The 12,090-nt window shown below is 43.8% G+C and overlaps 1 protein-coding gene across 1 annotated transcript in view; it reads right to left on the reverse strand.

The window, feature by feature from the left end:
- Positions 1-12,090, reverse strand: part of LOC126259865 (uncharacterized) — an 89,826-nt gene that overhangs the window by 34,418 nt on the left and 43,318 nt on the right. Inside the window, exon 4 of the mRNA XM_049956924.1 lies at positions 9,298-9,480. Coding sequence (XP_049812881.1) covers positions 9,298-9,480 — 183 coding nt within the window. The remainder of the gene's footprint in view (positions 1-9,297; positions 9,481-12,090) is intronic.

Genomic DNA, 12,090 nt, shown 5'->3' on the forward strand with positions numbered 1-12,090 from the left:
TTTTGAACATATTTCCGGTAGTACGATGCGAGACCAATGAAACTTTGTACTTCCTTAACGCGTTGTGGTGTTGGGAAGTCCTTAACTGCCGAAATTAATCGAGGATCTGTTTTAATTCCTTTTTCACTAATGACATGCCCTAGGTATGTAACCTCTGTCAATGCAAAAGTACATTTTTCCATATTTAATGTTAATTTAGCTTTTCTAAGTCTCTGAAAAACATTACGCAGACGCACAGCATGTTCATTAATGTCTTTGGAGAATACAATAATATCGTTTAGATATACACAACATTGCTGAGTTTTGAGTCCTCGCAATACTCCATCGAGTAGTCTTTGAAAAGTTGCTGGTGCATTTTTCAAACCGAAAGGCATTCTTTTAAATTGCCAGTGGCCTCCAGGGGTAGAAAATGCTGTTTTATGCCTATCTTCAGGAGCAACTTCCAATTGATGATATCCGCTACGTAGATCGATTGTTGAAAAGTATTTACTGTTACCCAAACTGTCAATGATATCTGTAATGTTTGGAAGAGGATAAACATCTGAGATAGTTTGTTTGTTAAGGTGTCTGTAGTCACAACAAAATCTATATCGTTTCGTACCGTCGGGAGACTTCTTTGGAATAATTACGATATTTGAATTATAAGGCGAATCAGAATATTCTATAATTCCATCTTTTAGATGCTGTTCTAAAAATTCATCCAGTACTGGCTGTAAGTGATGCGGAACTCTATAAGGCTTCCTATAAACTGGGGGGCTATTTCCTGTTGGGATCCTATGCTGTGTGATATCTGTTGCTGGCAGTGGACCTTCTGCATTAAATAAATCTTGAAACTCAACTAAAACTGCTTCTATCGTGTCTCTATCATTTCCTTTCAAATGCTCAATCTTCTGGCGTAATGCGGTTTTATAGGCGTCTGGTTTCTGACCATCGTTAATATCTGACCAAATGAAATCTTCTTCTTCAAAAGTACTGACTGTAGCTACTAATATTCCCTTATGCAACTCTTTGTCCTCCACTCCGAAATTGTCAATATGTACCGGTACTTTTCTTTCTCCCTCAACGTCTTGAACCCGTACAACACTTCTACGTACAAAACAATGTGATACATCTAATTCCTCATTTTCCTCTAAAGGCTCTATTAGACATACTGTATCTGTAAGTACTTCGGGGTCAACGGTCATCCAGACAAGTTTTCCTGAGCCAGATGGTATCTGATCCCGCGAATCAACCTTCAAGGACGTTGCACGCAGTATAGTTGATTTCGCCTTCCGGTTAGGGAAATCTTGCGGCAGCGGGCCCTTTGCAGCGGTGTCACCTAGCTGAAACACTATTCCGCTAAGTTCTACAGTTTGCTGTCTGAGGTCGATTTTAGCGTGATGTTTATTCAGGAAATCCAACCCTAGAATCGCGTCGTACCCGTCAGTTACCTTTGTTACCACTTCTAAATCTTCTTGAAATTGTACACCGCGAATATAGAAAATCAGTGATGTACATCCTAATGACTTCACTGTACCTCCTCCTACTCCACTCAATCTATACCTTGGAGGGTCATATTTCTTTTCTCCAATACATTCATTACTTACTATTGATACGTTTGCGCCTGTATCCACTAGTATCCTTGCCTCTTTATCCTGTATGGTACCAGATAACCAGCATTCCGCCTTCACATTCGCCTTAATGGCATGAAATTTTATTGGGAACGCCTGGCGGCGGCTCCGGCATTCCCGTTTGAGTTTAACTGATTTCTATTTCCAAACACTTTCTTAGACCTGCATTCCTTGAATGTGTGACATATTCTTTGACAATTAGTGCATTGAGGTTGTCTGCAGTTTTTTGCTATATGTCCCTGGCGATCGCACCTAAAACATCGTACTCCTGCTGAAAATACATTTCGCTTCTCCTTGTATCTGGTGGCAATGTCTATTTCTTCGAAAGCTGTCGCCACAGATACAGCTTCCGCTAAATTTTTAGGAAACTCTGCCCTGACACAACTGGAAGTTTCAGGAGGTAACCCACGTAAAAATGTATCCAGAGCTCTATTTTCTGCCTCTTGTAAAATAACTTTATTTGCTTCATCACTACTTGTCAACTGATAGGTGTTAATATTAACTTTTCTAATCCTATCTACAAAGCTTTCTAACGACTCGTTTTGCCTCTGAGTGATAGTGTTTAATTTTTCCCTATAAAATCTACAGCTGTTCTGTTTCTGAAAACGTTTAAGCAATCCTTTCTTCAATTCCTCAAATGTTGGGGCATTCCGTAATTCTTCATGGTATAAGACGTGTGCTTTAGCCTCTCCTGTCAATCTTAACTTTGTCATTTGTAAGAGCTGTTCATCTGACCATGATCCTAACTTTGCAGCTGCTACTAAATCATCAAAAAAGGCTGTTATGTCTTCGCCAAGTTTACCTGAAAAAGGAGTTACTAAGGCTGCTGCTGAGGAATCTAGGGTGGGAGGGATTGAACTGGCTTGCCTAACCTCACTCAACTGTTTAAATAATGCATTATTATCACTTTTAAGCTGTGCTATTTGATTAACTAAGCTCTGAATAGCTTCCTCAGTAGAAACCGCTTGTGGTGCTGACTCTGACTTTGTACGATTTCGTGTCATCATTTTACAAACTATTAGTTACACAATATTACCACACTGAATTCAAAAGATGTTTAAATATTTTCGACAAACTCTTAAAATCATGAGAGAAAATACACTTCTAAATAAAGAAAATATTACGACTGCTATGCAAACCTCTATCCTTTCACACATTAAACAATACTAAATGTGGACCTTTAGTGACTGTCATTCACACCTCATATTGAGCCAAGGGTTTTTTCTCTGACACCAAATGTAACAACTAAAACGGCTTCTGACATCAAATGTAACAATTGTGTTACTAAATGTGACACTTCTGTCACTAAATGTAACTGGGTTTTCTCTTTTGATGCAAGCCAATTGTCAGGATTAGCATTCTAAAGCATTCTGTCAGGGTGAAAATATTAAATAAATTAACTTTTCTCTCTTAACAACATGTAGGCAGGGCGGGTTCTTCCTTGGCTCGGGTATGAGGTCGAATGAAACATCATTTTTACATAAGATAACTTTTATTGAAGATTTGTACAACTGTATCTTACGGGATGTTCTGGTTCGGAGAGCGGCAGCTGTGCCGTTTGTGAAGTCTTCTGCTGCGGCAGCGGCGGCGGCGGCGGCGGCGGCGGCGGCGGCGTCTGATTACGCGTAGCGGTGTGTATCTCGTGTCGCTGTCTCGCCCAGCTGACGGGAGACGCGCAGCGCGAGGTGGCCGGTTTAATTATTGCGAGCGAAGTCGTGCATCGGATGATACCTTGGGTGTGGCGTCCCAGTGTTTCTCTTCTCTATGCGGCCGTGTGTGTTGTGCGTCGACCAGCGGAGCGGCGCGGCGGGGGAAGACCAGTGTCCCGGACTCGAACCACGGACTCCCGCTTGCCAGTCTTCGGCTGTCAGGTCTTCATCCCAGCTCACAGGTGACTGCTGATGTGAGGCCGTCTCCTTCCCGTCCTCACGAGTCACCCGGGTACGTAAAAATCAGACTTCAGATACCTTTTAACTTCTGTCTTCTGGCGCCGCGGCTGCTGCTTGCTATTCCACTACAGCGGCGGACTTGGTGCGTCTGTGCATGATGCAGACTCTTCTTGCATGACGGTCTTCAGCACCGAAACTGACTGAAAACTACTGCTACTCTTCTTTTCTTCCTTCGTCTCTCGTCTTCGTCTCCGTCCCCGTCTCCGTCTCCGTCTCCGTCTCCGTCTCCGTCTTCATCTGACTTCATCCCTCTGGCCCACTGCGTCTCGCGTATTTATTCACTTCAGTTTACTGGAGGTGAACGACTTCACGGTCATTGCCTCGTCTGTCACGTTGAAAAGCTTCTCGAAGAATCTTCTTAACGTCGGTCGTTGGCTCTTGGAATGTAGGTGAGGGCTTTTGATCCCATGTGACGACTGAGAAACACGTGAGCCGGTCATTGCCTCTTCTGTCACGTTGAATGGCTTCTCGAAGAATCTTCTTTACGTCGGTCATTGGCTCTTGGGATGTAGGCGAGGGCCTTTGCTCACATACGACAACTGAGAAACACGTGAGCCGGTCGGGCGATGCCCTGACGGCTGAATCGACAGCGCCCGCTTATGTGGAAGTTGCTGACTTCGCGGTCATTGTCTCTTCTGTTCTGCTGTTCGGCCCGCTGCTTGCGAGTATGTAACTCTCTAAACTAAACCAAGTTTTTCATTTATATCCTAATTTCTAGTTCACTTTGATTTCACTAATTTATTTACTTAAGTACCACTCAAGAAGTCTGCTAGAACTTAGAACTACTTAAACCTAACTAACCTAAGGACATCACACAACACCCAGCCATCACGAGGCAGAGAAAATCCCTTACCCCGCCGGGAATCGAACCCGGGCGTGGGAAGCGAGAACGCTACCGCACGACCACGAGATGCGGGCTCATGTTGTACATATGTACTGTATGGTATGTATGGGAGATTAACGTTTTATTACTATTGACTGTTGTTTTATTATAATGAACATTATAATACTCTTGTAACACATACCATATCAAATCCCAAGCCTACTGTTGCATCTTGAACGCCTCCAATTATCCCATGTTACCAGTAAACTCGACACTATCCACTGCATAGTTTCCCACTGCTCCTACTGTGCCACATCTCTACTACCACATTTTCCCAACATTACAACTCTATACCCTCTACATCTTCTCCCAACGAGCTTTAATCTGCTTCCCTTACCCGACCATCAAATCCGCCCTGATATACCGAGATTATTATTAAGCTTTCTATATTCAACACATTATAAGACGGAAACTAATTACCGTACGAGTACCAAACTTAGTAGCATTAATATCCAGAGCTTGGGTGCATGACTTCCATGCGTCACAACGCCACCGTCCAGTTCCAACGATGGCCACCAGGTGCCGTGATCAAACATTGTGATTCATAGTCGCAGTGCACTTGTTGCCGTCTGAACATGAGCTTGGACAAAAGGAGCGGGGCATTATTGGTGAAGCTCTATTATAAAAAAAACCATAATGCTGCAGTTGCATTTTGATAATATTGCCGGCTGAAAGGATTATGGAAGGATCTTCTTTCTCCACCGCCTGTGCAGAGCATGATGGAGAAGTTCGAATCATCTGGAGAACTGGACATCGCTCCAGGAAGACCCCGACGACTGGTTGTTCTACAGGTGGTTGATAAAATCGCTGTTGCTATGGCAGACAACGCTGCGTGCAATTCCCGGTTGTCAGGCAGTGGGCGTGCAATGTCACGACAGTTGAACATGGTCCACTGTACGGAAGGTGCTTCGAACAATTCTCAAATGGTATCCGTATAAGATTTATATCGTAGAGCAGCTTGCTCCACAGGACGAACAACGACGTGTTGACTTCGCTCTCCATTTTCTCGCAAGGTTTGAAGTTGACGAGGACTGGCCCTGGACCATCCTACGGACAGAGGAAGCTCATTTTCCTCTTGCGCTTTAGGCGAACACACAGAATTGCCTAGTGTGGGGATCTTCGGCTCCAGTCACTGTGCAAGAGGTTCCTCTGCATGGTGAACGTGTCACCGTATGATGTGGCTTCACGGCTACGTTCATCATTGGCCCATTCTTTTTTGAACAGGTTGTCACTCAAGAACCAAAAACACGCAGTGTGACTGGCCAGCATTACTGCGATAAGTTGTCATACCCGCCCTAAGGAGAGAGAAGCACTGAACTAATCAGGCTTAATGCAAGATGGGACCCCACTGCATATCGCTCGTGAAGATCACCTGCTTCTTCGAAACACATCTGGACACGATTGAATTATCAGCCGTTAGATTCCAAATGCTTGGCCGACTCAATTATTTGATCTCATTCCCTGTGATTTCTGGTTGTGGGGCTACCTGAAGGACAGGGTATACGAGAGGAACATTCACACATGTGCTGATCTGAAGCACAACATGTCAAGAGGACTAGCCAGCATACCTATGAACATTCTTTGTTCTGCTGTGCAGGATGCAGTCCTGCGCTGTAACTGTTCTGGACACTGATAGGTGCCATATTGAGCCCTTTTTGTAGCAGTAATGGAACCGGTATGTAGTGGTATGATATATCGTAGCAGCACATTAAAAGTGTCAGTTGAACTGACTCTGCATTATTTCCCCTCCCCGTGTCCTTGGCATTAATGCTACCAAGTCGTACTTGTACAGTAATTAGTTTCCGTGCTATAATGTGTTAAGTAGGGAACGTTTAATTATATTTAAACCTACAAGATCTACGAGATCCTCCCAACCCAACCCTCGCCAGTGTTCCCGATCCCTGGAAACCTCTCCTCTCGCTTCCTAACTGTTGGTTCTGAACCGCAACCCTTCTCCAAGTATCCACCTACTAATTTTCCCCTACGCACTATCTTTAAACGCTACGTTCCCCTGTATCATTCTCCCTGGCTGTCCAGTTCCACTCATCCCTGTATTCATCCATGTATTTTTCTTGATAAATCACACATCGGTCTTTCAGTTTTACTTTATGCAACTATCTATCTGTTTTTATATCTGCATGTATGACACCCATTTTCCACTCATCTGTGTTTATATTTTAATTACCTATCGAATCATCCTTTTATATTTTAATTTACGCAGTTGACGATATGTCTTTATATTCTAAAAACCGTTTATTTTTGTCAAACGCCTAGTCCAGTTTTTATATTTTGTTTTTTCAAACTTTTCCTTTCTTCTGACTGAAGAGCAGCAAATTGTATCCGCTGACAGCCCAGCCCCTGCCCATATGGAACGGAAGTGGGGAAGGGGGGATGAAATAACAATAAAGAAAAAATCTGCCGTGTGCAAAAAGAACTTTTGTTTATTCACTAGATCATCAGATTATGGGTCAATTCCGAAACGCGTCATGACAAGAAGCAGTAAAGAAATTAAAAAAAAACAGTGAATATTTTTGAGCATCCTTACAGCACATTTAGTCGATTTCATAATTACTGTGTAACGGTTGGATTCCTCTTTGAGGATTTTTGGTTAAATTTGGATTACAAAGTTAACATTTGCAGTAGGGCTAGTATGACAGCCACTGGGTTACTTTTAACTTCTGCAGCATAAAACGTTTTTTGGTGTGTGAACGTATAATATGTCAAACAATCTGAAGTTTAGCGACCGCTTCCCAGCGTTGTAGATCTCTTTTGTCTGCGCACAATGGAGTATAAACTGTTCGGCAAATACGTCTTCTCAATAAAATTTTCTACTACAGTTGGCCTTGGACAGACAGAGGCGGAGAGAAACTTTGAGAAATTGCGCTGTACACGTCATTGCAAACTATTCGATTTCATTTATATAAATTGCGATTGGTACCTATTCGCAGTTACTTCCACATCCGACAGTTTGTACCTATTAAGAACGACATGTTGATTTTTATTTGCTGAGAAGTCTTCAGTAGTCATGAACCTAATTCGACATCCCGTATTTTGTTCATTAGCCGTGGTAGTTTAGTAAATGTTTGCCTCGTTCTGTCAAAAACTATGGTAAAACACCCAGCGAGTAAGGCCAAAATTGAGGAAATAGTTGATTGCGGGGTATCACGATTTCATTTCTGATTATCTCTGAAATTAGATGGTATCATACATCTCTTTTCACATTGTCACTCAAATTATCATAAAATACTCCTGTTCCTCTAAAAGGAAACAGGACCACCTGTAAAATAACCTAGTTATTCTATGGAAATCATTTGCACTCGTAGCTGTTATGCAGGACAAGTGCAAATATGTAGAGTTAAACACAAAATATGAATGTTCTACACCATTTTTATGAAGTTTAGGGATCCATGAGCATCAGTAGCCAAAAACTGACCATCGTCGCCGAAGTAGTTGAGTATCAGCCTTGTGAGCTGAATATAAACTGTCAAGAAATATATAAACTCGAAGAGATGAGCAATAAGAAGAACTTTAAAGAAAAGGAATTGTTACCAGCAGGAATGTGAACCAATGCTGAAATGGCTGGAGAATTCTTCAGAGACTAAACAGTTTGTTTATGGTAAAGACAGTTGAAATAATGGCAGAACTTTTATCGTTTCAGTAGGCAAGCCAGTTTCGAACTGAGGCTACTTAAATAACTGTACTCATAAGAATGATGATGCTTTTTTTAAGTTTGATTCCAATGACTCCCATGGACGATAAGGTAATTATTATTGAACATAAAACAAAAAAATGTCTTATCGGATAAAATATTTATATATGAAGATGGTATTTGTTCTTTGGGACATGCAGCTCGTTAGAACGAAATAACAATGAAATGAATACCCCTAGCTGCAAACAGGCGTTGATATAAGTCAACGGGGACAGTTGAAAATGTGTGCCCTGGCCGCGACTCGAGGCCGGGATCTCCTGCTTACAAGGCAGACGCTCTATTCAGCTGAACCACCGAGAACACAGAGGATAGTGCGACTGCAGGGACTTATCTCTGACACGCCTCCCGGCCTCCCGTGAGACCCACATTCCCAACTTATTGTCCCGCACTATATTCATAGTGCCCCTGCCCATTATACACATTACTCGCGGCTTTTTGCCGATTCCCGTAAGAGTTCGGGAACTGTTTGTGCATCCGCACAGAAGAAGATGGTCAAATGGCCGGTGAGTCGGTGTGCGGGACAATAAGTTGGGAACGTGGATCTCACGGGTGGCGTGCCAGAGATAAATCCCTGCAGTCGCACTATCCTCTGTGTCCTCGGTGGCTCAGATGGCTGCCGGCACGGTTGCTCAGCGTGTTCGGTCAGAGGGCTACTTGGCCTCTGTAATAAAAAAACTGAGTGGAAGGGTCAACAAACGAACTTGAACGGATGTCATGTGACGTCGGCAATGACCAAACACAACGATCAACAACGAACAAAACGCAAAAAAAAAAGATGGGTAGGGCGTCTGCCATGTAAGCAGGAGATCCCGGGTTCGAGTCCCGGTCGGGGCACACATTTTCAACTGTCCCCGCTGACTCATATGAACGCCTGTATGCAGCTAGGAGCATTCATTTCATCGTAATTTCAGGATACAATATTGTTGATGATATCTAATGTTTAGGACGTAATTAGGTGTTGATAACCACTAGGAAATGCTTTGGAAGGATGAAGGTGAATACTGTAATTCTGTAGCAGAAACTGAGGATCGGTACTGAGTACAGGAAGGTGTAGAGGAACATGGACACTGTTGTCACGAATTGAGAACGTCTCAGTGGATCACAATATTAAAATATATTTACCCCAGCGTTGCGTGAGTTACTTACGCAGCAAAATTCACGTCAAAGATGTAGCCATCAGGACACTTGTACATCTCTGGGATGAAGCCGAATGCGCTCGGCTTGCAGATGTAGTAGATTGCCGGGTTCTCCGGAACGACGCCTATCTCGAGGGACGCAGTGCAAGGCTTGATTGGTCCTTCCGTGCAGACGCGGTCAGAAGTTGTTAGTCTGCGAATGAGGAAGGATAATTTAATGTCATAAATGATTTCTGCGTACTATCAGGAAAGCAATACAAAAGCTAGGTAGCTACGGTTTGTGATGTTGCAAAATAAAAGTGATGTTGTTATTCAATGGAAAAGTTGGAAATTGAGATTTCACTTACTGTTTTATCAATCACAATTGGCGTAAGAATCATGGATTGACCATTGTCATAAAAGATTGCATTATGAAATGTGAATAGTTTTTTACTTGCAGTTTCGCGTGGTTTGAAGCAGTCACAGCTAGCTTGCTATTGATTAAGAAATTGCATTATCGTCTTTCTAATTACTTCATGATCGTAGGTACGATCATACCCGGTTGTGAAGTTATTGTTATGACAAAACAATTTCCTAAGGGACCAGAAAGTTCTTAAGGGCGCAAAAACAACTGTAACATCACACAAAAGGGAAATTCAATATTAAAGCTGATGCAAGGCTGGCTGGGTCAAGAAAGTAATAGCACAATGGAAAAAGTTATTCAAAGCCTGATGTCGAGATGGTTGAGAAAAATAATCTCGAATTGTGTGAGAAAAGAAGCGGAGACTTCAGAATAACACTGTTTTGTAACATTATCATTTCACTCCAGTCTTTTGGATATACAGGTCTTGATACTAAATCTTTAAACACAAGCAAGATTCCCTCTCTCCTCATGGGAGGCGATGTGATATTCGCTATTTTTGGCTTCATTAAAACAGCAATTAGTTAATACTTTCAGCCAGAAGGCAAATACTTGTTTATAAAGAATGATTAACGTATAATAAGGCGTCGCATAGCGACGGTGGAATTTTCTAAATAATGTAATTCGTCGTCTTTGGGCGGCAGTATAAACAGAAAAATACGGATAGATATGCGATCCGTGTTTTTCTGTTTATACTGCCGCCCAAAGACGACGAATTACATTATTTAGAAAATTCCACCGTCGCTGTGCGACGCCTTATTATACGTTAATCATTCTTTATAAACAAGTATTTGCCTTCTGGCTGAAAGTATTAACTATTTGCTGTTTTAATGAAGCCAAAAATAGCGAATATCACAGGTTCACATTAGGCAGACGTGACAGAGCAGGATAATTATTAACGAAAATGTTCCACAGCCCTGTTATGAAACGTGTAGGAGTCTCCTGAGTACCGGTGAAGCAAGAGATGACAGCGACGGTATTTTTCATGTTGTAGTTTTTCACGTGCCATGGCACCCTCAGCTTTCCCGTAGCCTCTGTGTTAATAGACATCAAAAGAGCAGAAAATGCCCCAATGAATAGTTTATTTACAATGTCTTGAGACAACATACGGCGAAAAGGCATCGTAACGACCCCCCCCCCCACCCATTTCCCCATCGACAGTCAACGGTAGTGTAGACTCAGTTTCTGACGCCGTATTACCTAAGGTCACATGTATCCTATACATGCAATCCATATCACTAAGTGAATTAAGGTGCTATGGAAGTAATGAGACTATGAACACTATGCATAAACTGACAACCCAATCGCCTGCAACTACTTACCGCGTTTATGGTGATTCGTGCCCTTGACTCACTACCACTCGCAACTTCGTGCAGTTGCTACAAGTGTGTTAAGTGCGTCGAAGTAAAACTGTGTTTGCCAAGTGCGTTACGAAAACAGAGTGTCAAAAGTGTGAGCGTCTCTGAGCTATCAAATTTTGTGTAAGATTTGGCGAAAGCGCTACTGTGGCATTTGAAATTTACGAAAGGTTTATGGAGAACATTCTACATCTAGAACAAGTGTTATGAGTGTTATATCTGTTCCGGTGTAACAACAAACGCCAGCACGAAGATGAAGAACGCAAGAGCAGAGAAGGCCGTGAGACGACGTCAGCCAATAGCACGCTGACAAGGACATCACCACGACAGGCGCGGCCTCTACAAGAAGAGAATATAAGCGCTGCTCCTGGCAGCCTCGGCCATCTAGAGGGTTGGATCCCCTCCTTCGAAAGCGTCAGATTGCAAAGCCTGGGCTACTCTCAGGGTGGAATCTCCGTCTTCGAAGATTGTGTTTGTCTGTCTGTCTGTGTGCCCGCCGCTTGCTGCTGTCGCTGTTCGTTCGTTCGTCCGTCCGTCCGCCTGCCCGCCTGCCTGCTCGCTGTTCATCGCCGTCGTCGTACCCGCTGCCGCTGCCGCTGCCGCTGCCGCTGCCGCTGCCGCTGCCGCCGCCGCTGCCGCCGCCTGCTGTTCGTCCGTCCGTTCGCCGCCGACCATCGACGAAGCCGACGCAGCCGCTGCCTGCTGCACGTCCGTCTGTCCGTCGCCGTTCGTCTGCAATGAGTACTCCCACCTCCACCGTCATCTACACCTTCCCCTCCCCTTCTCCCACAGTCACTTCCTGGAGTGCCGCCCCTGGCCTCCCCTTCCCTTCCCCCGCTCACACATCCCCCTATCTCCTCCCCTGCTGTATACCCACACCTCTACACCCTTCCTCCAGCTTCCACACCCTCAACAGCTCCCACTCCTACCCCCGCCCTCACGTACGCCTCTGTTGCCGCCTCTGCTGCCGCCCCTCAGGTGGTTGGCTTCCCCTCTCTCACCGACCCCGTCGCTTCGTCTTCTGCATCTCCCGCACGCATCACGT

This window comes from Schistocerca nitens, chromosome 5 (assembly GCF_023898315.1).
Source record: "Schistocerca nitens isolate TAMUIC-IGC-003100 chromosome 5, iqSchNite1.1, whole genome shotgun sequence".
NCBI lineage: Eukaryota > Metazoa > Arthropoda > Insecta > Orthoptera > Acrididae > Schistocerca > Schistocerca nitens.